The sequence below is a fragment of the Scyliorhinus torazame genome, chromosome 12 (assembly GCF_047496885.1).
Source record: "Scyliorhinus torazame isolate Kashiwa2021f chromosome 12, sScyTor2.1, whole genome shotgun sequence".
Classification (NCBI taxonomy): Eukaryota; Metazoa; Chordata; class Chondrichthyes; order Carcharhiniformes; family Scyliorhinidae; genus Scyliorhinus; species Scyliorhinus torazame.
Window position 1 is genome coordinate 43506769 of NC_092718.1, and position 27158 is coordinate 43533926.

At 52.4% G+C, this 27158-nt stretch overlaps 1 protein-coding gene across 7 annotated transcripts in view; it reads right to left on the reverse strand.

Annotated features, from left to right (window-relative positions):
* The window catches only part of LOC140387540 (protein unc-13 homolog C-like), a 972441-nt gene that overhangs the window by 118793 nt on the left and 826490 nt on the right, over positions 1–27158 (reverse strand). For all 7 annotated transcript variants that reach the window (XM_072470780.1, XM_072470778.1, XM_072470777.1 and 4 more), the window contains 3 exons: positions 24946–25042; positions 19461–19604; positions 18757–18834 (listed from right to left, as the gene is read on the reverse strand). In XM_072470780.1, coding sequence (XP_072326881.1) covers positions 18757–18834; positions 19461–19604; positions 24946–25042 — 319 coding nt within the window. The remainder of the gene's footprint in view (positions 1–18756; positions 18835–19460; positions 19605–24945; positions 25043–27158) is intronic.

Sequence of the window (27158 nt, forward strand, 5' to 3'; positions counted from 1 at the left end):
CAGGACCCCGGAGCCCGCCCACGCCGCCTTGTCCCGTCGTTCAAAAGGTGGTTTAATCCACGCCGGCGGGACAGGCAATTTATCGGCGGGACTTCGGCCCATCCGGGCCGGAGAATCGAGCGGGGGGGCCCGCCAACTGGCGCGGCCCGATTCCCGCCCACGCCGAATATCCGGTACCGGAGACTTCGGCAACCGGCGGGGGCGGGATTCACGGCAGCCCCCGGCGATTCTGCAACCCGGCGGGGGGTCGGAGAATGACGCTCCTGATTCTTTACTGACCAAATTTTAAAATCAATCTTGTTTATTAATTTTCCTCAAAAGTAAAGGTCTTTTCAACTTGCTGCATAAAAAACACTGGCTATAGATAACAGATGAAATCAGATACATCTCTTTTGACACACTCAATTCAATTTTAGTTGATATATACCAAAGTGGTTGCAATCACTATTTTATTAAATGATTGTTTGGCCATGCAACAAGTTACATGATGCTGCAGAAAAAAGTTAACAAGATCCAAACTTCTTTCCAAAATTATCAGTAATTTGTCTTTTAAAGCACAGGTACTTAAAGGGGAAGGACGTTCATGAAAAATAGTTTGGCAAGTTGATTATCAGAACACAAATGATGATATAAATCTGGTTCATAGGAACACAAGCCATTGCATCACCAAGATAGATGGTACATGTCTCTCCCTCCCTGTAATGCAAGTCTCCTTTGAAGAAAGAAACCCCCCCACTTCATATACCAATTCATTTCATATACCAATATTCACACAAGGTGGTTTCAAAGTCTAGTTTTTATGAGGTAAATCCACAGTGTGATCTAAGCCCATCACATAGTTGTAACAAAAGTCATTTGAGGAAAACCGAAAAAGTCTGGGTTTTCCCCGACCTTCAATTACTTGTGTATCTTTGTATGAAATCACAGAAAATGATGCAGTTAAACAGGAATGATAATGTGACACAGCTCTCTAAAGCTGTAGAAATCTCTGAATCTCATATTGTTGAAAGCATTCACTGTTGTTGACAGCGTCGACACGGAGGAGGTGTTATAAGTGAGATGCATGATTATAAAGATTGCAAAAACATTTAAATAAGTTTAAGAGATGACTCACTCCTAATGAAGGCTGGATGTGTGTTGAAATCAAAGTTAGAGTCTCAATTGGGAAAAATTTAAATGAGCAGAAAAATGCTTAATTTGACTTTGCTGAAGGTCTTCAAACCAAGTTGAGATGGTTGATACTAATAAAAACAAAAGCTATCAGAACGAATGAGTGGATGAATTTGTCTGTTGTGCGAGATTGCAACACATGGATGAAAAAAAACTTGCCGGTGATCTGTGATGAGTTAGCTGATCTTAGCTCGGCTGGCAATAGCATTGCTTTAAGTGAAACAGCATCTCCGGGTGTGAAGGGGAAGAATCATCATCAGATAGGGTTCCTTATTGTGATCATTATCCAGTGCACTCTCTACACAGAGAAGCAATGTTTGTGACTGGAGTGTCAGACTTTGTAGTTGAACAGACATTCAGGATGAATTTTAACATGATAACGTGCTGTGGCTGGGGTTGGGGGTTGGGTGGTGTCCAGTCGCGCACGTCAAACCAAAAGTGAGTGCAGTCCATCTGTCACTGGCTGTTTAACGCAGACACTGCATTTGCATCCGACTTCCTGGTCAATTAGCATCAGCAAGCATGATGATGGCCAACATGAGTCAATTTTACTCCACTATTTAAAGGCACATTGCAAAGATGGCAACTGATGGATTCGGGAGGTGGAAAGCAGAAGATGTGACTGTACAAGTGGAAGTCCAATGTGTCAAGCCTGTGTCTGTCTCAGTTTACTCATGCCTCAATGTGTCTGAAGCTGCGGATTGTACAGATACACAGGGAGATACTTTTCTTTACTAGTGGGAGGAAGAGTATTGCCGCTTAATGCAACAAGACTTGGCTGGAGATAGCCAAGAGATGACGAGTAGCAGTGTGGTGCATGTTCCTACCTTCAATGCCGACAATGATTTAATAACTTAATCAGGGCAGGAAAGTGACACACTGACATATTTAACTGTAACCTGACGTGTGTCTCTGTATTATGGGCGGCACGGTAATACAGTGGTTAGCACTGTTGCTTCACAGCGCCAGGGCCCCAGTTTCAAAATCCGGCTTGGGTCACTTTCTGTGCGGAGTCTGCACGTTCTCCGTGTCTGTGTGGGTTTCCTACGGGTGCCTCCAGTTTCCTCCCACAAGTCCCGAAAGATGTGCTGTTAGGTAATTTGGACATTCTGAATTCTCCCTCCGCATACCCGAACAGGTGCCGGAATGTGACGACTATGGGCTTTTCACAGTAACTTTGTTGCAGTGTTAATGTAAGCTACTTGTGACAATAAAGATTATTATTCTAATTATTATCATTCCAACTCCCTCACTCTGCCTTCTCAAATCTATTCCAACTCATCACTTTTTACAGCAACTTACCTTGTAGATGCCCCCATCCATCTCCTCATGTGTTCTCTTCCTCACATGCCCATCTCTCTAGCCTCTGCAACGCTCACCCTTATCGTCTCCAATCAATCCATCCACTTGTTTAACACTTTCCATTACTCTCGCTCAAAGTTCATTACCTGCTCTCCTTGCAGGAGAAGGGAACACTGAATATCCGAGAGACACAGAGAAGCAGGGGAGGACTTCCAGCAAGCTGGCTACTAACATCTGCAGAGGAAGGAGGCACTGGAGATAAGATGAGTCACAACGTGTTTGCCTATCGGAGACTCACAGATCACAAATATGTAAGATGGAGGAGACAGGGACAGAATAGAAAATCCATGCTGTAAAGCATAGGACCCTCGAAGCCTATCTCAGCTGGAAGCAAATGCTGAACCGCAGGGGACCATTGACGCTGAAGATACTTCTGGAGCAGCAGCAGAGAATGTGTGTGATATATTGACTGGTATTCCAGCTACACCGTGCACACTTGCAGAGAGATTGGAGAAGTCTGTACCAACCATGAGGGGCATGACATTGCCGGCTGCTGTGATAATGTTTCTCCCTAAACAGTATTCACCAGCATAAAATATCAAGCATGGCATCAAACAAGGGTATGCTTCACTAATGGCTTCACATTGTGAATGCAGCCTCAAATAGGATGTATAATTACCTTAACCCTGGCCAATCATCACCCCAATGATCTCCAGCAAAGTGCTCTCCAGCTTATTGCCAGCAGGGAAGTGTGGGTGACCCATGGGAAGTGTGGTGGGCCATAGGAAGTGTAGGTGGGCCATGGGAAGCATGGGTGGGCCATGGGAAGTGTAGGTGGGCCATGGGAATTGTGGGTGGGTTATGGAAAGTGTGGGTGGGTCATGGGAAGTGTGGGTGAGCTATGGGAAGTGTGGGTGAGCCATGGGAACCGTGGTGCACCCTGGGAAGTGTGGCCGCACCATGGGAAGTGCGGGTGATCCATGGGAAGTATGGGTGCACCATGGGACTGTGGGTCAGTACCCCACATGCTGCCTCATGTCACATTGGGCCAGCCTACACCTCCACATGTGAAGATGGAGCAGTCTTTGCCACGGGAGTTGCAGCATATATATTTGCTCAGAAAAATGTGTAGATGAACAGGCTAATCACAGTGTTGCATTAACTATGCTGAGACTGTTAAATTGCTGTTTTATTTTGGAGCCATATAAATATTATTTGTTTCCACCATTTTCCTATCATGTCCATCTTTAGTTACTGTCTGCCAAAGTGGCCTTTTCATTGGGCTAAATGGTAAAACAAGACTAAATGCCAAGCAATTGTTGACAATGAAAGGGATGTTTTTCCTTTGTATTGTGGAAGGAAGGGGGCAGGTGTGTTGAGCATGAGGTTGTCAGATGAAGACGGATGGAACCTAACCGAACCGCATCATTACGAGGGTATCCCTGACAGCAATGTGCTGCACTGGCTGCATGACGTTCCTTCTCCTCTGACAAGGTCCTGTACTTTATGCCTTGCTCCTCAGGAAGGTCCAAATCTCATTACCGTGCAATGTTGTGCAGAGTGCACAGCACCATCCTGGAAACCTTCCTGGAGACCCTGGCTGGTTTCTATTGAAGATCACCTCCAGATCCATCTGAACGCCTGAAGTGTATCTTCAGCTAGATGTTCCTCCTCCTCTGAGGAGGTCCTGTCCATTACACCTTGCACCTCGGGAAGCTGTTAGCTTGCTCAGTGACACATCTGGCTGTGATATGACTTTCACTCCTGGGTCGCAATGCTTGGGTTCTGATGAAAGGCCTTTGATCTGAAATGTTAACTCTGTTTCTCTCTGCACAGATGCTGCCTGACCTGCAATTCCTGTTTTTATTTCAGATTTCCAGTAGTGGCAGAATTTTGGTCACCTACTATGACTGGCAGCATCGGCAGGAAACAGTCTGCCCCAGTGAACAAGGCACAAGCCACCCGGGGTGATCTATTTGTGGGTGACCGAGAGAAAAAGCCTACAAATGTCGCCGGCCGATCCCCGGAAGGAACCAGTGGCAAAGAAGCTGAGCGCGTTGTGGCTCTGATAGCCCTGGAGAAGTGTGGGCACCAGGTCCACTCGACAGCAGGCATTGTTCCAGTGGACTGCAAACGTCTGCCAACTCCTGAGCACCCTGACGCTGACCTTTAGACATGTCCAGGCAGCTGATCCACTGCTTGTACACCCGGCACAGTGGGTATTGCCGAATTGCACCTCAGTGCTCATCCCCTATCTTCTGTCGGGAGTCAGCGGTGTGAGGGGAATGCTGTTGTTTTCTGGTGGTTCCCCTGCTGATGGGCTCTTCCTACCCTGGTTATCTTGGTTCACATTCAAGCTGAAGTACCTTAAGCAGCATCCATGCTGTTCTGATAGATTGCAGCTGCAAAGGGCAGATCAGGCATGCATATTGCAAAGTGCAGCAATGTCCCTTTCTAAGTAGCTTCATTAGTAAGTAATTAAAAAATTATTACTCATGTACACAAAGCCTACTCCCGGATAGATTTCTTTGTTTTGGGTAGGGCGCTCATCCCGAGGGTGGAGGGGACGGAGATTTCGGCTATAGCCGTTTCGGACCATGCCCCGCACTGGGTGGAACTGGAGCTGGGAGAGGAGAGGGACCAACGCCCGTTGTGGCGGCTGGATGTTGGACTGCTGGCGGACGAGGTGGTGTGTGGGAAGGTGAGGGGGTGTATCGAAAGGTACTTGGAGGCCAACGACCACGGGGAGGTGCGGGTGGGGGTGGTATGGGAGGCGTTGAAGGCGGTGATCAGGGGAAAGCTAATTTCCATTAGGGCTCATAGGGAGAAGACAGAGGGTATGGAAAGGGAGAGGTTAGTGGGGGAGATTTTGAGAGTGGACAGGAGATACGCAGAGGCCCTGGAGGAAAGATTACTTGGGGAAAGACGACGGCTCCAGACGGAGTTTGACCTGTTGACCACAGGGAAGGCCGAGGCACAGAGGAGGAAGGCTCAGGGGGCGACCTACGAGTATGGGGAAAAGGCTAGTCGGATGCTGGCACACCAGCTCTGTAAGAGGATGGCAGCGAGGGAAATAGGGGGAGTCAAAAATGGAAGGGGAGCCACGGTTCGGAGTGCGACGAAAATAAACGAGGTATACAAGGTCTTTTATGAAGAGCTGTACAGATCCCAGCCCCCAGCGGGGGAAGAGGGGATGAGACGATTCCTAGATCAGCTGAGATTCCCGAGGGTGGAGGAGCAAGAGGTGGCTGGTTTGGGGGCACCAATTGGGTTGGAGGAGCTGAGCAAGGGTTTGGGGAGCATGCAGGCAGGGTAGGCCCCGGGACCGGACGGATTCCCGGTGGAGTTCTACAGGAAGTACGCAGACCTGTTGGCCCCGCTACTGGTGAGGACCTTTAATGAGGCAAGAGAGGAGGGGACCCTGCCCCCGACAATGTCGGAAGCGACAATTTCTTTGATCCTAAAGTGGGACAAGGACCCACTGCAATGTGGATCGTACAGGCCGATCCCGCTCCTCAATGTGGATGCAAAGTTGCTGGCAAAAGTGCTGGCCACGAGGATCGAGGACTGTGTCCCAGGGGTAATCCACGAGGACCAGACGGGATTTGTAAAGGGCAGGCAACTAAACACCAATGTACGGCGGCTCTTAAACGTGATAATGATGCCATCGCAGGAGGGAGAGGCGGTGATAGTGGCAGCTATGGACGCGGAGAAGGCCTTTGACCGAGTCGAGTGGGATGGGAGTACCTCTGGGAGGTGCTGCGTAGGTTTGGGTTCGGTGTAGGGTTTATCAATTGGGTTAAGCTCCTTTACAGAGCCCCGATGGCGAGTGTGGTGACGAACCGGCGGAGGTCGGAGTACCTTCGACTGTACCGAGGGACGAGGCAGGGGTGCCCCCTGTCCCCCCTGTTGTTCGCATTGGCGATCGAACCATTGGCCATGTCATTGAGGGAGTCTAATAAATGGAGGGGGGTGGTCCGAGGGGGAGAAGAGCATCGGGTGTCGCTATATGCGGATGACCTGTTGCTGTACGTGGCGGATCCAATGGAGGGGATGGTGGAGGTCATGCAGACTCGAAGGGAGTTTGGGGAGTTTTTGGGCTATAAGCTCAATGTAGGGAAGAGTGAGCTCTTTGTATTACAGGCGGGGGACCAAGAAAGAGGGATAGGGGACCTACCGCTGAGGAGGGCGGAGGGGAGCTTTTGGTATCTGGGGATCCAGATAGCCAGGAGTTGGGGGACCCTACATAAACTGAATCTGACGAGGTTGGTGGAGCAAATGGAGGAGGATTTCAAAAGATGGGACATGTTACCGCTCTCGCTGGCGGGTAGAGTGCAGTCGGTCAAAATGGTGGTCCTTCCGAGGTTTCTGTTTGTGTTTCACTGCCTTCCCATCGTGATCACGAAGGCCTTTTTTAAGAGAGTAGGCAGGAGTATTATGGGGTTTGTGTGGGCGAATAAGACCCCGAGAGTAAGGGAGTAAGGAGAGGGTTCCTGGAACGCAGTAGGGACCGAGGAGGGTTGGCGCTGCCAAACCTGGGGATCTACTACTGGGCATCAAATGTGGCGATGATCCGCAAGTGGGTTATGGAGGGAGAGGGGGCAGCATGGAAGAGGATGGAGATGGCGTCCTGTAAAGGAACGAGCCTGGGGGCGTTGGTGACGGCACCGCTGCTGCTCTCGCCGACAAAGTATACCACGAGCCCGGTGGTGGCCGCAACGCTAAGGATCTGGGGCCAGTGGAGACGGCACCGGGGTGCAATGGGAGCATCGGTGTGGTCCCCGATCAGGGGTAACCACCGGTTTGTCCCGGGGAAGATGGACTGGGGGTTCCAGAGCTGGCATCGGGCGGGGATTGGAAGAATGGGGGACCTGTTCATCGTCGGGACGTTTGCGAGCCTAGGGGCACTGGAGGAGAAGTTCGAGTTATCCCCGGGAGATGCCTTTAGATATATGCAGGTGAGGGCTTTTGTGAGGCGACAGGTGAGGGAATTCCCGTTGCTCCCGGCACAAGAAGTTCAAGATAGGGTGATCTCGGGTGTATGGGTCGGGGAGGGCAAGGTGTCGGAAATACATCAGGAGTTGAAAGAGGGGGAAGCGCTGGTAGAAGAGTTGAAGGGTAAATGGGAGGAGGAGCTGGGGGAGGAGATCGAGGAAGGTCTGTGGGCTGATGCCCTAGGTAGGGTTAATTCCTCCTCCTCGTGTGCCAGGCTCAGCCTGATACAATTTAAGGTGGTCCACAGAGCGCACTTGACGGGGGCGAGGTTGAGTAGATTCTTTGGGGTAGAGGACAGATGTGGAAGGTGCTCAGGGAGCCCGGCGAACCATGTCCATATGTTTTGGTCATGCCCGGCACTGGAGGGGTTCTGGCGAGGAGTGGCGGGAGCAATATCTCAGGTGGTGAAAGTCCGGGCCAAGCCAAGCTGGGGGCTAGCAATATTTGGAGTAGTGGACGAACCGGGAGTGCAGGAGGCGAAAGAGGCCGGCATTCTGGCCTTTGCGTCCCTAGTAGCCCGGCGAAGGATCTTGCTAATGTGGAAGGAGGCGAAGCCCCCCAGCCTGGAGGCCTGGATAAATGATATGGCTGGGTTCATAAAGTTGGAGAGGATTAAGTTCGCCTTGAGAGGGTCTGCGCAGGGGTTCTACAGGCGGTGGCAACCGTTCCTAGACTATCTCGTGGAGCGTTAGAGGAAGGTCGGTCAGCAGCAGCAGCAACCTTGGGGGGGGGGACGTCCTGGGAGGGGGGGAGGGGGGGGGAAAGGGGGGACTGCCTGGGAGGGTGGATGAGCAAGAGATAACATGAAGGGTTGGGGAAACTGGCACGTACGGGTGAGGGCCAGTGTACAAAGCTGTGTAAATATATCATTTTGCCATGTATATATCTTGCTCTGCGTGATTTCTCATTTTTTTTTGTTACGAGGGGGGGGGGGTGTTATTGTTTGTAAGGGAGAAAAATTGTGTTAAAAAACTTTAATAAATATATTTTTTTTAAAATAAAAAAAATTATTACTCATTCATTTGATTTAAGTACGACACACCCTATCATAAAAGTAGTTGGGAGCTGGATGCAAACTTGTTTTCCATTGTCTGTACATTCGAGAATCAATAAAAGGGTTGTTTCCTCATTCTCTGGAGCTTTCAGCTTACGCTTTGGGTCCCCCCCCCGCCCATGCCCTTCACCCCCCAGCTTGGAATATGCTCCTCCTGTTAGCGGCCAAGAAGTTATTCTTCTGGAACCGTACTGAGGGCTCAGGAAGCACCTGGGCCACAGTCACAGTGGCAGATCAGAGTGCCATGGGGAAGATAGTGCCAACTGGTGGTCACAGCACCCAGAGAGCGGTTGCTCTGTAGGAAGAAGAGAAAGCAGCTGTCCAGTATTGGGACCAGCATCCACCAACAGGAGGGAAATAAGCACAGGCGACCTGGTCAATTTGAAAGATGAAACAAAGTAACATGAGTGAGAGTAGGGGAAATGAACCTCGCAAAGATATGCTGCCAGGATAATGAGGATGTATTTTGTAGCTTTAGTTGAGAGCAATCAGGAAAAACAAAACCTGAAATATGAGGTGATGCATTTTGGCAGGAAGAACATGGAGAGACAATGTAAAGGGATACAATTCTTAAGGGGCTGCAGGTGCAGAGGGACCTGGGCATCCATGTGCATAGATCATTGAGGTTGGAGGACAGGTGGAGAGAGCAATTAATAAATCATAGCATTCTGGGCTTTCAGAGTACAAGAGCAAGGAGGTTATGCAGGACTTACGCAAGACACTAGTTAGACCTCAGCTAGAATATTGCGTACGGTTCAGGGTACCACAGTAAAGGAAGGACGTGAGCACATTGGAGAGAGTGAAGAGGTTTACAAGAATGGTTCCATGGATGAAGAACTTCAGTTATGAGGATAGATTGGGGAGGTTGGGGCTGTTCTCGGTGGAGAGAAGAAGACTAGGAGGAGATCTGTTAGAGACATTCAAAATCATGACGGGGGCTGGACAGAGTCGACAGGGAGAAACTGTTCCCACTTTTTGAACGCTCAACAATAAGAGGGCACGGATTTAAAGGGATTTACAAAAAAAGCAAATGTGATGTGAGAAAAACAATTTCACACGACAAGTGGTTGGGGTCTGGAATGAACTGCCTGGAAGTGTGGTGGAGGCAGGTTCAACTGAGGCATTCAAGAAGGCATTATATGGTTACTTGAATAGAAACAATGCACAGGGGTGTGGAGAGAAGTCAGGGGAATGGCACAAAGTCATGATGCTTGTTTGGAGAGCTAGGACAGACACGATGGACCCGCTCCGTAACAATCTTGTGATTCTGTTCTCTTTGGTTTTTATCACAACATTGCGAATGTAGATTTATCTACATTGTGTTTTGTTTATTTCATGTTTATACTAAAATCTGGGGCCATAAACCCTGGGTTGGGGACAGATGTCCTGACATCACATACATTTAAATGGGACAACTTGTTTCCATATAGCTAGTTTCAATTTAAGTAATGGTTTCCAGGGAGGTATGTACAACTTAAAACAGTTTATTCCTGTGCTGAAAGTGACTTGCCAAAGTAGTGGAAGTCCACTTCAAAGCAATGACAGCAACCTGCCAGGTAGTGAAAGTAAACTCTCAGAACAAGTACTGCGAGCGTCAACCATTCACACAAAAGGCAAGAAGGCAAGAAAACTCTTGGAACTTTTTGTCTGTCATTTCTTCAGCCCCCTTAGTTGTCGCTCTGCTCTCACCTTGTTTTTACTGGCAAGTCCCTTCCAAGCACCCACTGCTGAATCCTGAAATCTTTGTTAATACCTATGTATTATTATTACAGTTAATAATGAACTATTAACATGTTGAAATGGCCTACCCACTTCTCCCGAGGGGGCTTCTTGCATGTGGCGTAATGTGTTTCAGTTAAATGTGGAACACGCTGTAAATTTCAGCACTTTCAGCCCTCCCACTTTTTCCCAAACCCACTCGTTTCTGGAAGTAAAAACACCCCCACAAAGTGTAGGCTCAGATGTGCAGAATAGAACATTTGTACTTTGAATAGCAGATTGGCTTTGAAACTATTACATGGCATGAGTCAATGTCCTCCAGAGAAGAGCGAAGAGCAATAATGTGTAAACAACACAATGTGAAAACAGGGATGCAAAAGAGCTTTCGGGCTCAACGATCGAATACAAACATAAAATACGACAATTCCTGCAAAATCAAAATCCTTTTGGGGAGTGACAATTTCCAATCCCTTCTGACAATGTATGACACCAGTTAACATGATCAGAAAATTTGCTATTTTCATCGCTAGTCAAAACTTGGCAGACAATAGAACAAGTGGTCTCGTTAGATTGCCTTTCCCCTCTCTTCTATTATTAAAAAATCAATGTGATTTGCTTTGGTCACCAGTTTCCCATCCAGTGAAAATTAATGTGCCATTAAAAATGACAAATTCTGACCTTCTCGTAACCATAAAACACCTACTTTTGTTAAAAGCAAATTGAACATTGTGGGAATTCAATATTTTTGAGACATTAATGTGAAAGACAATAGGCGGGCCCCCACCCCCGGGTGGGAGAATCGCCAGGACGGCGCGCGAAAAGCGCCACGCTGCCCCGACCCCCGCACGCGATTCTCCCACCCCCCTGAAACCAGCGCCGCGCGAATCGTGCCGGGCCGCTGGAGAATCACCGCAAACGGCGAGCGCCGATTCTCTGGCCCGGATGGGCCAAGCGGCCGCGCGTAAATGGCCTAGTCCCACCTGGTCACTGCCGGCGGGTACTCGTCACAAAGGCTTGGGGGGGCTCCGCTCCCGGGGGGGGGGGGGGGGCTCCGCTCCCGGGGGGGGGGGCTCCGATGGGGTCTGGCCCGCGATCGGGGCTCACCGATCGGCAGGCCGGCCTCCCCCCCCCGGGCCTACTTCCTTGCGTGACCAGCCCCAGAACCCCGGCGCCATGTTGGTGAGGGGCCGGAGCACTCCGCGAGGTTACCGCGCATGCGTCGGTTGGCACCGGCACCACTGCGCATGTCATCGTTGGCGCCGGCGCAACTGCGCAAGAGCGGATCCCGCGGCACCTAGTTCGCGCCGGGATCTGCGACTGGAGTGTCGCAAACCACTCCAGCGCCGTGCTTGCCCCCTATAGGGGCCAGAATTCGACATGGGAGCGGCCTGTTCACGCCGTCATAAAACGCGATGGTGTTTGCGACAGTGTGGACACTCTGCCTTCATTTCGGAGAATCCCGCCCAATAGATCTTCATCTCCAATGTTACTCAAAGACCTGAATATTCACAGAGATGGAAGAGGTCTCCAAAATGGTGCCGGAAGTCCCATTCCCGAATCTGGTATTCCACCGTTTTCGCTGGGGGTGGAACTGGGGCCTGTTGTGGTTTGCTTATCAGTGGCTCACAGACACGTCAAAGTGTATCTGCCTTCAAACAGATGCTATTTCTGTTAATGGGATGTGCAAAGCATGGCTAGTGGGCTTTAGACCTTGGAGCAAAATTGTATAAAGCTACTGGAGTTATTTGGAGACTTGAGCGACCCTTTTGGATACATTCAAGGATACCTTTGGGAGAGGTCAAATGCCCTTTTGAAAAGATGTGGTATCCTTTGGGATTGTTAAAAACAGAAACAAATGTGTGTAAAAAGTGGTTAATTGTCAAACAGTAAAGTCATCTAAATTCTCAAGCTCTATGTTTTTAAAACCAGTCTGCTTTGATTTCTTGCAGTTTCATTCGGCAGTCTTGAGGGCAATTATAGGATTAATGCTGGATGACTGATTCCACAACCTATCGTCCATATATGTGGGGAGGAGGGTAAATTCACAGTTTCACTGACAGTTCTAAGTGGTTATAAACATAGAACATACAGTGCAGAAGGAGGCCATTCGGCCCATCGAGTCTGCACCAACCTACTTAAGCCCTCACTTCCACCCTATCCCCGTAACCCAATAACCCCTCCTAACCTTTTTGGTCACTAAGTGCAATTCATCATGGCCAAAATCCACCTAACCTGCACATCTTTGGACTGTGGGAGGAAACCGGAGCACCCGGAGGAAACCCACGCAGACGTGGGGAAAACGTGCAGACACCGCACAGACAGTGACCCAGCGGGGAATCAAACCTGGGACCCTGGCGCTGTGAAGTCACAGTGTTATCCACTTGTGCGACCGTGCAAAGTCTTTAATTGGGGGCTCAGTGCACAAATGTTTGTTTTTATCAGGATTTAAGTACTTGAGGGAATGAAGTAATTGATACTTTATCAATTAGGGGTTTTTAAAAATAATAAAGTCATGAATAGACACTGAGAACTATAGTTTATTTCATTACAACACTGTTCCTGAGGTCTACCCTGTGTGAATACTGGGCGAGTTGGCATGGTTAGTTTAAGGGAAAGGGGCAAGGATGGGGGAGACATGGGTTAGAAATAAATTGGCATGGGGTTATCAAGGGACATGTGGGTGAGGGGCTTTGGTTGGCCTGAAAGGTATGAGGGTTCATGGTGGGTGGGTAGAAGGGCATAGATTAGCCTGGAGAGCATGAGGGAAAAAGGGGTGGTGGGTAGAGGGGCATAATTTGGCACGGAGAGTTTGAGGGGGCTGGGGATGGATGTGGGGATTTGGAGTGACGTGAGTTGGCACGGACAGGGCATAAGGAGTGTGTAGTGGGGGAGGAGATATGGCATCTTGAGGTCTTTTTCCACCTGGGACAAAGCCCTGGATCTCCAAGGCGAGCCTTTCAAAACAGACTGCTTCGGCCCACGGCAGCCCTGGGGCTGCCTCCACAATTTATTATTTGGTGGGGGGTGGAGAGAGAGAGAGTGGGTGGCAGCAGACTCACCATGTGGGGGGGGGAGAGAGCGGGTGGCAGCAGACCCAGCATGTGGGGGGGGGGGGAGAGAGTGGGTGGCAGCAGACTCACCATGTGGGGGGGGGAGAGAGCGGGTGGCAGCAGACCCAGCATGTGGGGGGGGGGGAGAGAGCGGGTGGCAGCAGACTCACCATGTGGGGGGGGGGGGGAGAGCGGGTGGCAGCAGACCCACCATGTGGGGGGGGGGGAGAGCGGGTGGCAGCAGACTCACCATGTGGGGGGGGGGGAGAGAGCGGGTGGCAGCAGACCCACCATGTGGGGGGGGGGGGGGGGGAGAGCGGGTGGCAGCAGACTCACCATGTGGGGGGGGGGAGAGAGCGGGTGGCAGCAGACTCACCATGTGGGGGGGGGGGGAGAGAGCGGGTGGCAGCAGACTCACCATGTGGGGGGGGGGAGAGAGCGGGTGGCAGCAGACTCACCATGTGGGGGGGGGGAGAGAGCGGGTGGCAGCAGACTCACCATGTGGGGGGGGGGAGAGAGCGGGTGGCAGCAGACTCACCATGTGGGGGGGGGGGAGAGAGCGGGTGGCAGCAGACCCAGCATGTGGGGGGGGGGGGGAGAAAGCGGGTGGCAGCAGACTCACCATGTGGGGGGGGGGGGGAGAGAGCGGGTGGCAGCAGACTCACCATGTGGGGGGGGGGAGAGAGCGGGTGGCAGCAGACTCACCATGTGGGGGGGGGGGAGAGAGCGGGTGGCAGCAGACCCAGCATGTGGGGGGGGGGGGAGAGAGCGGGTGGCAGCAGACTCAGCATGTGGGGGGGGGGGGAGAGAGCGGGTGGCAGCAGACTCAGCATGTGGGGGGGGGGGGAGAGAGCGGGTGGCAGCAGACTCAGCATGTGGGGGGGGGGGGAGAGAGCGGGTGGCAGCAGACTCAGCATGTGGGGGGGGGGGGAGAAAGCGGGTGGCAGCAGACTCACCATGTGGGGGGGGGGGGAGAGAGCGGGTGGCAGCAGACTCAGCATGTGGGGGGGGGGGGAGAGAGTGGGTGGCAGCAGACTCACCATGTGGGGGGGGGGAGAGAGCGGGTGGCAGCAGACCCAGCATGTGGGGGGGGGGGAGAGCGGGTGGCAGCAGACTCACCATGTGGGGGGGGGGGAGAGAGCGGGTGGCAGCAGACTCACCATGTGGGGGGGGGGGGAGAGCGGGTGGCAGCAGACTCACCATGTTGGGGGGGGGGAGAGAGCGGGTGGCAGCAGACTCACCATGTGGGGGGGGGGGGGGGGAGAGCGGGTGGCAGCAGACTCACCATGTGGGGGGGGGGGGAGAGCGGGTGGCAGCAGACCCACCATGTTGGGGGGGGGGGAGAGCGGGTGGCAGCAGACTCACCATGTGGGGGGGGGGGAGAGCGGGTGGCAGCAGACTCACCATGTGGGGGGGGGGAGAGCGGGTGGCAGCAGACTCACCATGTGGGGGGGGGGGAGAGCGGGTGGCAGCAGACCCACCATGTGGGGGGGGGGGAGAGCGGGTGGCAGCAGACCCACCATGTTGGGGGGGGGGGAGAGCGGGTGGCAGCAGACTCACCATGTGGGGGGGGGGAGAGAGCGGGTGGCAGCAGACCCAGCATGTGGGGGGGGGGGAGAGAGCGGGTGGCAGCAGACTCAGCATGTGGGGGGGGGGGGAGAGAGCGGGTGGCAGCAGACCCAGCATGTGGGGGGGGGGGGGAGAGAGCGGGTGGCAGCAGACCCACCATGTGGGGGGGGGGGAGAGAGCGGGTGGCAGCAGACTCACCATGTGGGGGGGGGGGGGGAGAGTGGGTGGCAGCAGACTCACCATGTGGGGGGGGGGGGGGAGAGAGCGAGTGGCAGCAGACTCACCATGTGGGGGGGGGGAGAGAGCGGGTGGCAGCAGACTCACCATGTGGGGGGGGGGAGAGCGGGTGGCAGTAGACTCACCATGTGGGGGGGGGGGGAGAGAGCGGGTGGCAGCAGACTCACCATGTGGGGGGGGGGAGAGCGGGTGGCAGTAGACTCACCATGTGGGGGGGGGGGGAAGAGAGCGGGTGGCAGCAGACTCACCATGTGGGGGGGGGGGAGAGCGGGTGGCAGTAGACTCACCATGTGGGGGGGGGGGGAAGAGAGCGGGTGGCAGCAGACTCACCATGTGGGGGGGGGGGAGAGCGGGTGGCAGTAGACTCACCATGGGAGGGGGGGGGAAGAGAGAGCGGGTGGCAGCAGACTCACCATCCGAAAAGAAAATTGGAACAACCGCGAGGCACTTTCTGCCGAGCCAGGTTTGCAGATGTTCCAGACTCGGCAGTAAAACCTCGTGGCTCAGTGTTCACCTCTGACTTCTATCACTATCTGGTATCACTGTTAGAGCACCAATCATTTCTCAGGAGCTTATAGAAGCCAGGGGCGGTATTCTCCGATCCCCCGTCGGGTCGGAGAATCCCCGGGGGGGGGAGGGGGGGTTGCGAATCCCGCCCCATTGCCCCGACGCCGGCTGTCGTAGTTTCCGGTGCCGTTTTTCGGGCAGGGGCGGGATTCACACCACGCCGGTCCGGGGCCGTTGGTAGCGGGAAATGTCTCATAATCGCATTGATGTACCAGGATATGTATCTCTTTGCTCGATTAACTGCCCCCGGCAATTCTCTGGGCCCCGATGGGCCGAGTGGCCGGCCGCTTTTGCCCAGTCCCGTCGGCATGAATCACCCAACTCACGTACCGGCGGGTCGGCGGGGGCGGTCCTCGGGGGGGGATCCCACCAGGGGTGGCCCCCACGGTGGCCTGTCCCGCGATCAGGGCCCACTGATCTGCGGGCGGGCCAGTTCCGTGGGGACACTTCTTCCTTCCGCGCGGGTCACCGTAGGGCTCCGCCATGGCCGGCCGGAGAAGAGAACCCCTTGCACATGCGGCAAAATAAGCCTGCCGGTCTGCGCAGGCCCATGGCGGCGGTTCCGCGCATGCGGGAGATCACGCCAGCCCTTTGACGCATGCGCAAACTCGCGCTGTCCCTTTGGCGCCGACTGGAGCGGCGCCAGCCCCTCCGCCGTCCACCTAGCCCCCGAAAGTGCGGAGAACTCCGCACTTTCGAGGGCTGTTGATGCCGGAGTGGTTGGCGCCGGTTCTCCCACCGGCGTGGGGATTTAGTTCCCAGAAGGGAGAATCCCGGCTAATCCAGATGTCTAATTGAATTCAAATTGATGAACTGAGATGCAAGAATGACAGTGGCCATGTGAAATGTGGAGAATTACGGATCCTTTCTGTAATAAGAAATCCTGCTTGATGCTTGGTCCACCTGAATAAAAGTTCATGCAACGATAACTTTGATCCACCATGTCTCATTCAAAATTACAACAATAAATGAATTTCCCTCCCCAGTATTTGGGCAGTTCATCGAGCAAAGATATACATATCCTGGTACATCAATGCGATTATGAGACATTTTCCTTCCCTGCTAGGTTCTGCTAATACATCATGCACCAGATTCTCCGATTCTGAGGCTGTGCGGAGGATCTGTGGCGTTTTACGTGGAAAACATCGGTGCCGCCCCCTCACCGTTGCTGCGACCGGTGAGGGGCTAGCAGCCGTGCCACGTAAAACCCCCGGCCTCTACCAAATAAACGGCTGGAGAATGGCCGGATCCATTTCCGCACATGTGCATGGCGACGACCTGCAGCGGGTGCGCCGTAAAACATGGCGCCGACGGTGTGCGGACTCGACCTGCCAGATAGTGCTTCCCTGGCCACACCCCACCAGTCTCCCCAGCCCGCAGCACAGCTCCCACCCCACTGTGGTGCCGCTGGCCACAGTCCACAGCCACCCGGCCATTCTCCGCCCATTTTTGGCACGGGAACCAGGAGCTCTACCCGGTGCCGCTGCTAGCCCCTCACCAGCCCGGAATCGGTGAGTGTTCGGTGTCGATTTTGGCATCGTAAAACGCCACAGTTCCCACGCTGGCTTTGGCACTTAGCCGCAGAATCGGGGAATCCAGCCCAAAATCATTCATTCTGAATTCTCCATTTCTAACTGCAATTATGCTTATTGTGGATTTTTTCCTCAATTAATTCATTACCTGGATGCTACATTCCATATAAAATAGCCTTCCTGCTAGTATAAAATGGTTTGACACTTAGCAATTCAACAAGTAATATCAAATGCATATATTAGGAAGGTTAAATTAGTCAAACACAAATTTGAAGCCCAAACTGAAACTATTGTTCATGTATCTTTTTATTTCTATGATTGGAAAAATAAAACATTGTGTGCGATTTAACTAAAAAGTCAGTCCTGGGCAGGATTAGTGGGGTCATTCGCGGTGCTTGCAGTGCTGGGAATGACCCTACCATCGAACGACACTCTGTTTAATTTTCAGACCCTGGCAGGGAATGAAATGAAATGAAAATCGCTTATTGTCACAAGTAGGCTTCAAATGAAGTTACTGTGAAAAGCCCCTAGTCGCCACATTCCCCCGAGGCTGCATTTTAGCATAGTTTCCTGCACTGAGGCGCTCCGCTTGTGCAGGAAGTGATTGGGGCACCATTTTTCAACGGCACCTTGATCTTTTGACCCCTGACACGGGCACCCAGACCCCCCCCCCCCCAATGCCCCAGCCCACCTTGAGGGATCCTCGAGCACCCCGCACCCCACCACACATTGGCAGGGCACCCTCAGCCCGATCCCCAGTGGGGGCAAAATGCACCGTGGCACTGCCAGCCTGGGGCCCTGACAGTGCCCCTGGCAGCCTGGCAGTGCCAGCAAGGCTGGCACCCGAGTGGCACTGCCAGAGTGCCCAGGTGGCATTGCCAGGCTGGCAGTGCTATAAGGTGCCCAGCAGTGTCAGGATGCCAGCCTGACCAGAGGCTAACCACCTGGGGCCTCCAATTGCCCGTGTGCACCCCCACACTCCCTCCAAGTGCCGTTTCACCTGGCCCCCGTTTGTGGGGACCAGTGCTAAATGGATCACGGCTGGGGTCCCCTTGGCAAGGCCGATAGATGCCGGCTGTCGGTTAGATCGGGCAGCAGCATAGCTAAGTGAGCTGTTAAGTTCTTTTAACTCTGCAAGTCTGGGTCCCGCACATTGCGGGCAGGATCTAGACCGTGACGTCTCGCGTGATTTCATTAGATCTCACGAGGCGTGCTGACCGTCGAGAATCCAGGAAGATGCCTCTCTCGTGATCTCCCGGCCATGTCCTGTCCCGATTCCCGCTGGACACGGCCGGTAGATTGCGCCATTTAGTTCTGCTAACTACAAACCTAAAACAAAACATTCCATTCATGGAAACTCAGAGGGGGTTCATTAAACTCACTTCTGACGACAGAAACCAATTCCCCAGAAGTGACCATTTGACAGACATCGCATTCTCAGGATTTATTAATTGTGATTTATACAATCTTGGTCACCAGTACAAATACACCTCTGTCTATCCTGTAAATTTGTTTTAGCATAGGAAAAGGGTTCACTGTCCATGTATATCTCTTTACTTACCACTTTTTCCTTCGAACAGTACAAGTGGAAATCTTTCGAGATGATAGCAGCATATTGAAGGAGGACTTTACTTATAGTCTGCAATAAAAAGGAAAAAATATAACCACCAAGTTCTGGGCAAGTATATTCCCTGCAATATTTTTCTCAAGATAATTATAGTGCATGAAACACTTTATAGACTGCGATGTGGAGGTGCCGGCGTTGGACTGGGGTGAGCACAGTAAGAAGTCTTACAACAGCAGGTTAAAGTCCAACAGGTTTGTTTCGAACCACTAGCTTTTGCAGCACTGCTCCTTCCTCAGGAGGAGGTGATTCACCTGAGGAAGGAGCTGCGCTCCAAAGGCTAGTGATTCGAAACAAACCTGTTGGGCTTTAACCTGTTGTTGTAAGACTTTTTATAGACTGTAGCAGAGCTTGAAAAACAAAACTTCTGTGAGCTGAGGTTGCATTTTCTGTTGCCTTTTTACCGTCATTATGAATTGTGTCTCGTTGAATATCTTTTGAATAGTAACAGCATGTGGAAAAGTTTCTTTGAATATATCTATCAAAGTGACACAACGATAATTCAGGAAAGAAAACTGAAAAACAACTCTGCTGCTGTGTTGACGGCTGGGCTTCACAGACGTAGTAATCACCATATATCACATTTATCCCTTTTCAAACATTCCAAGCTCTTGTGTCTGTAAGATTGTTAATGTGGGTACCTTAGCAAATCTTCTCATGAAATGTGCCAGTGCCTCTGGGTTAGGGCATTCAAGCTTTTTGATAATCTCGAAACTTTGATTAAGTTGCGTGAAGACATCCACGACAGAGCAAGAGAACAGAGCATGTTCAGAGGTTTGCAGGAACTAGATTAAATCAAAAATAAACAAAATGCATGAAAGCTAATCTCTTAAAACAAGCTAGTGAATACTATGAAATTTAGTTTACAATCTGTTTCAACTGAAATAACGGGCACGGTTTAACAGAAACACTTCTAGGTATCATTTTGCGCGCGGTTGGCGGGGTGCTTTTCGACGACCACATTGGCGAGATCGAGGCTCGTATTTAACGGCATTTAGTTCCGGAAATGAGCCCCCAAGAACTTCACACCATTACTGGCTGTCTCGCCGTCTGATGCGCCAGACTCGTGTCTCAGGATCCTGATGTTAACAAAGAGGAGCTGCTTTTAAACGCTCACTTCCAGTCAACACACAAGCATGGCAGCACGCAGACCTGCTCCTTGCTTTAGGGGTGCCGATCTCACAAGGCTTCTCGCGATGTGAATGCAAGATGGGACATCCTGCTCGCCTGAGGAAATCGGAAGACCAGCAGCAGGACCACCAGTACCGCCTGGGAGGCAGTACCAGCGGCTGTCAGTTCGGGCACATGACCAGGAGGACTGATGTCCAATGTAGGAAGAAGCACATTTGTCTTTGTGCTTGCTCCTCAGAACCCCCTGGCACCCACCGGCACAACCGCTTCATGTCCAGGTGCAGTGCCCACACTTGCCACCTGCTATAAATCCCCTGTCTCAAGTGAGTTGTTCTTGTCAGACAAAATTATCCTTCCCTCTCACTGACCACGGGGGGGCGGGGGGTCCCGGCGGGATGGAATGGCGTGAACCACTCCGGCGTCAGGCCAAGCCCTCACCTTGAGGGGCTAGCCCTGCGCCGGAGTGGTTGACGCGCCGCCGGTCGGCGGGAAAGGCCTTTGGCGCCACGCCAGCCGGGGCCGAAAGGACTCCGCCGATCGGCGGAAGTCCGCGCATGCGTGGGAGCGTCAGCAGCCGGTGACGTCATCCCTGCGCATGACCGGGGCGGGGGGGTGTCTCTTATGTGCGGCCATGGTGAAGACTGTGGCCGAGGCAAAGGAAAAAGAGTGCCTCCACGGCACAGGCCCGCCCGCGGATTGGTGGGCCTTGATCGCGGGCCAGGCCACCGTGGGGGCACCCCCCGGGGCCTGATCGCCCCGCCCCCCCCCCCACCCCCAGGACCCCGGGGCCCGCCTGCGCCGCCTAGTCCCGCCGGGAAGAGAGGTGGTTTGAATCTCGCCGGCGGGACAGACATTCCAGCAGCGGGACTTCGGCCCATCGCGATTCACGCCCCCGCCGAATATCCGGTGCCGGAGAGTTCAGCAATCGGCGGGGGCGGCATTCACGCCAGCCCCCGGCAATTCTCCGACCTGGCGAAGGGTCGGAGAATCCCGCTCCACATGTCCATTCCCTCGCTGGATCTCTATTTGATGGGGAAGTTGTCCCCCACCTGCCACCACCCAAGGGAACACCTCGGAGGAGAGCTCCGAGGAGACCATCATAGAGATGTAACAGCTATCATCCGCACCACAGAGACACACATCACGGTGGGCGACATTAGTGGACAGGCTTCTGGGGCACAATCTGATGAGCACCACACAGTTTCTGATGCACATCAGGTGGAGGAAGGAACATCCAAGGGAATCAGCAATCGGCAGTCTGCTGGTTCCCAGGGCTCAGCTGAGTGCCAGTCAGATGCCGGGCCTTTGGACAAGTTTCTCCAGAGCTGATGCAGATGTTAGGACACGGCTGTGAGATTCGGGAGGGGATGTCAGCGACATTCCAGTGAGAGCATAGTCGATTGGAGGAGTCCTAAGGCACCGAGGCCATCACTGCGAGGGTGGCGACCACAATGGAACGCCTGGAGCACAAGGTCAGTGTCTCGAGTGGTGGTGCCCAAGGCATGGCTCAGTCCGTGATGACCATGGCTGAGGGCCTCGACAACATGTCCCTGTCGCTGAGGGACATGTCTCAGGTGAACATGTCTCAGGTGAACATTGCAGAGCACGGTCCAGTCGCTGAAGGGCATCACTGAGGGCGTTGACACCATGATGTAGACAATGGGGAGCCAACAGGGCTGGCAGCTCACTTCAGACGTAGCAGTAGACTATGAAATATGAAGAGATCAATGAGTGGGCACGGGGGTCCACTATCTGTAGCTAGGGGAAAAAGTCAAATATTCACTATTAAAACATGTTACCCTGAAACATGTGCAGCCTCTGTCACGTTAATTTTCACAGCGGCCCTACCTGCACCCTCACCCCCTGTTGCCCTCCATACTCCCTACCCCTCGCTGCCCCCATGCACAGTGGTCCAAGATCAAACGCCCCCGATGCAGACCCCATTCAGAGGATGGGAGTGAATGCACTGTCAGCAGTAAGACAGGAGTCAGACTTTGGCATAAACTGAGGAGCACCAGAACTAATCTCACAGCGCGTTATCATCACACTCCTGCCTTGTGTATTGACCCGCTGATAGTGCCAACACAGGCCCATCACCCTTGGGTGATGTTACACAGGCCCTAGGAGGGTGGAATAAGTGATCGGGGAATGGGGTGGGGGGGCGGAGTAAGGAGGGAAATGGGTAGGAAGGAAAAGAATGTGGGGAGGGGGGATGGGGGGAGGGGGGATGGGGGGTAGAACGGGCATGAGGGAGGGATGTTTGGGGGGAAGGAGGGGAATGGAGGAGGGGAGATTCGGGGGAAGGAGGGGAATCAGGTGAGGTGGGGATTGGTGGGAAGAGGGGTTGGAAGGGGGAGTGGAGAGCTGATGGACAAAAGCATGTCCTACGAGAATTGGGTGGGGATGAGGGCCTCCCTGGTCCTCCGGGCATGTTGGACCCTTGTCACCGCTGCTTGTCCTTTATCCTCCAGCTCCAACCACGGGTCTTTCCCGGGCACATCCTCCATCTCCTCCTAATACGCCTCCTCCTCAGATCAGGCCGCATGTTCCTCTCCGTCGCCCTGCTGCTGTGCCAGGTTTTGGAGGGCACAGCAGATCACCTAAAAGCTGGAGACCTTCTGAGGGTGTACGACAGAGCACTAACAGAGCGGTCCAGGCATCGGAACCACATTTTGAGCAGTCTGCTGCACCGCTCAATGACATCACGGGTGGCAACGTGGACATTGTTATATCAAGTCTCCGCCTTTCTCTTCAGCCTCTGCACTGGTGTCATCAGCCAGGAACTCAGCAGGTACCCCTTATCCCCCAAGAGCCAACCCATCATCCGGGGGTTCTCAAAGACGTCAGGGACCTCCGTGTGTCCCAGGATGTAGCTGTCATGCATGCTCCCTGGGGAACGTGCACACACGCGGATGATCTGGAGGTACTGGTCAAAGACGAGTTGAACATTCAGAGAGTGGAATCTCTTCCTGTTAATGAAGGGCACTCAGAGAGACTGGCAATCAGTTAGGGCTTCCATCCCGGGACCCTCAAACCCCCTAAGCCTCTCACACCCTTACATGTCCCGTCTTCTCTCAGACTACCATCCAGCGAGCCAGTTGTGCTGGAGAACCTCGCTCTGCACACTCACGCCCTGCAGGAACCCTTGAAGCTAGACCTCAGCCAGGAACATTAGGGAGACCATGCTCAAGTGCCCTCCCCACTTACCCTTTGGTTACGAGGATTCTCCCAGCGCTGAAGCCTAACTCTTGAGTGTTTGAATATTGGCTGCTGCCTCTGGTGCTTCTAGAGGTCAGGCAGCGTATCCCGGCTTCAAAGTTTGATTGAAAAACGATGCAATAATCAACGTCTGAGACATGACTTGTAACCATAAGAATTTACTTGGGAATATTTTGTTTATTAAATGGTCAACAGTAAAAAATATTTGCAAATCAACTATGTAAGATTTCACATATCACACTAACCATTAAACAAGTCAACACCGCTGTCCCATATTGGTACCAATACAAAGCTATATCAGCTCATTTTTACAAAAAAAACCAAATACATGGGGCTGGATTCTTCACTGTCGGGATTCTCCATTGCGCCGGCAGCCCAGGGGTTTCCCACCGGCGTGAGGCTGCCCACAATGGGAAACCCCAAATCTGGTGTGGAGGGACACAGAATCCCATCCATGTTGTCACCCCTCGTAGGCTCCTCAACAGAAATGGAGGAAATGTTATCATGTCCAGAACTTTGTCGTGGATATGAGCTATCCATCAATGTGTTTCTTGTTCCATGTATCAGTGCCATTCTCCGTCCAGGAGCCGCAGCTGTGCAGGCCCTCCTCCATGGCCCAATCTCACCGGAACAAAATCTTGGCATCCAAGGTGCAGTTGAACATCCTTGACTTCCAGCGTGTTTAACCTGTGGTGATGTGCCAGTTACGTGCAGCACTCACCACACCAGTACAAAAGCATCAACAATCTAGAAAATAATTTCTTCAACAGCGTCATCAGGTGGCCCATTTGGATCAATGTCACTCACCAGGTCCTGCAGCGTTTTCTTGCTTCAAACTGCATTACCTTCTGGACTCATACATTACCCTGAGCCCAGTGTTCCAGGACCCAGGCATCTCAGTAGAAATTGTCCGTTCCGGCTACAGAAAAGAAAGGAAAAAGCAACAGCAGCCACCAGGCATCTGCAGCCACCAGCAGGAGCAAGCAGCAAACACAACCTGCAGCTGTGAAGTGCTCGCACAACTAACAAGGCCAATTCCTCATTCGCAATAGCCTTCAGCTATGAAGCTAGAGGCGGCTCACAATCAAAGAGAGTTAAAGTGAATGCTTAGTTCAGCATTGAACCAAGAACAGGGCTCTGTCCTGGATATAATTGGTAGGACAGACAGGCATCAGCTGTAGTTGCCCCTGTTATTGGTATCCACAATATTTAAAGGTGGTTGAAGGCCTCACAGACAAAAAGCCCCTCACCCCCACGTCCCAGGGGTGACCCCGACTTGGAACGCTTCAGTCCTCCCAACGAGCATTGGAGCAGTAGCTTCAGTGTCCTGGTGCTTCATGCCGGAAAATTGAAATGGCTGCTCACTACCTCAGTTCCCCATAGCAGCCATTGCGCCAGCTTCACGTGTTTGAAAAGGAGTACTAAACGACGCCCGCGTGAATTCACGCCGGGGAGCCGGTTAATTCCCGGGAGGCCGTTACATTCAACTTCAATCTCGCTAATGAGATGGAAATTAATGCAAATGAGGGTTGTTGATATGCTCACCATACTCTGGAAGTCGCCATCGGGAGAGGGTCGGATAGATAGCAAACATGTTCGCACCTGTCGCAAATCTAGATTTTGGCCTTTCCCGCTATTTAACCGGCACGTCAGATCTATGCTGGCACAACGCAGTGGTGAGATTGTGCCCAATATTTACGGTTAGTATAAAATTCACAAAATTTTCGTTCAGTGTTTTATCTTTTAGATAACTTAGAAAATGGTTATGACACTTGCCCCATCTTTTTTATCTCTCTCAAGTGCTCCATGAAGAAACTCCATTGATACAGTTTCGTTTTCATCCAGCCAATCAATGGCAAAGGGCTCAAACCACCTGATAAAAAGTCAGAATACAATGTTATATTACAATGCACGATTGTATTTATTAATGTATCATTGTCCAACATCAACTATTCTATCGGACTACTACGTCAATTTTTCGTGTTTTCGATTAGTTTTAAGACGAGCCTTCTTATCTACATTACGATTTATTTTTATTGGAGACTATTCCATTTACCATGGGTGAAAAAATGTATGTAACTTGGGGAATGAGAGCAACATGTCACCAGCATGCACGGACCCGATCTGCCAAATATGACCCCACAGGCCACCTCCTGACCACCCCCTGGCCATCCCCCAGCAGTCCACCCAGCCCTCATGGACGGCCCCCCCTGGCCAGCGGCACGGATCCCGGCCGAGTGTGTCGTCGCTGGACACAGTCTGCAGCCGCCACTCTGGGTTCCTGACTGCCCAGAGCACGCGTCAGCCGCGCATTTGGAACTCGGCCCATCAGGGGCAGAGCATTGCGTGAGGGCCTTCTGATGATGCGCCAATGGCGTTTTAATGGCATGTGGCACGTGACGCGATAACGCCATTTCAGAGGGGGGCGCCGACTCGAAAACCAGCGCCGCCCCCGATTTGGGCATTAGAAGGGATTCTCCGCCTGATCGCCGATTACTTTATAGGCATCGGGCACCGGAGAATCCTGCCCATTGTTCTCCCACCAGAGCTGAATTGCTTCCGGTTTTCATTGGTGTGAGGAACGGTGCCCAGAGGCGATTCACTGTCCCTTCCCATGCATTTTTATGCATAGCAGGGAGCGCGAGGAATTCTGTTCCAAATTGCAGTATCGGGCCTCCCGCACAAAATCTCAGGTAGCCTGTTGAGTAACTAACCGCAATGTTTAGAAACATTGAGCTATGATTGACAGCTCCTGACCACCTCTTCCTGCTGTGAAAAAAAGGAAGTGAAAGCACTTAACTCCTAGATGTTTATAAACATTGCACTTAGGTTCAAAGTAAACTACTTGAGATGCATTCCATTGTGAAGGGAAATTAAATTAAATAATTCAGACATCTGGCTGTCTGGAAGTTGTTAAAGACAGCCTGCTAAAAGTCTTTTCTCCTAAAAGTGAATAGAATGCTTGTAGATGAAAAGATCTGAGGGGGGTTTAAAGCCTTGTGATGTGGCTTTGGCTTTCTGTGAAGTAACAGCTGCTGCTTTTGAGACATCTGTCCGAGGCAGCAGGTGTAAGCGACAGGTGAGTGGAAAAACAGTAATATTTTCACTGTTTCTACCTGGGCTGCTCTTTAGTTTCCAGGCAAGGGTGGTTGATTTGGGGGGGGGGGTCTCTGATCGGGGGGTGGGGTGGGGTTCAATTATGGGGGGATCTCTGATAAGGGGGTGTTCCCTGTTATGGGGTCACTGATGGGGTTTCAGATATAGGGGGTCTGGTGGGGGGTCTCTAATTTGGGAGTCTGGTGGAGATCTTTGTCAGGGGTTTGATGGGGGGTCACTGATGCGAGAGTCTGGTGGGGGTCTCTGATGCAGGAGTCTGGTGGGGGTCTCTGATAGGGTCTAAGGTGGGTATGATTTGTATTGTGGGGGCCCTCTGATGGACTTTGGGAGCATCTACCTTAAATACTTACCTCTTGGCCCACCGCAAGATCCACTGCATCAGGGCCACGCTGTCAAATACTTGCACCAATCCACACCCGCATGAATCCCAGCCCAGAGGGATGAAGCATCACAGAGACATGGAGAATCTGCTGTCCCCGCGTTCATATGGGGAGGGCAGATGGCCAGAGTTAGAAAGGTGCTGCTACAGAGGGGAAGGCAGGCAGGGGGTTTGGGTCTTCTGAACCTGATGTATTACTACTGGGTGGCGAATGTGGGGAAGATGCGGAGCTGGGTCAGAGGGGTTGATTCCCAGTGGGTCAGAATGGAGGAGAATTTGTGCAGGGGGTTGGGATTGAAAGCACTAGCAACAGCGCCGCTCCCGATAGCACCGGGGAAATACTCAGGGAGTCTGGTAATAATAGCTTCATTGAGAATTTGGAGGCAGTTTCGCCAACACTTCGGGTTGGGGGCAGGGTCAAGGGAAATGCTGATTTGGGGGAATCACAGATTTGAGCCATGGAGGTGGGATGGAAATTTTCTGAAATGGGAGG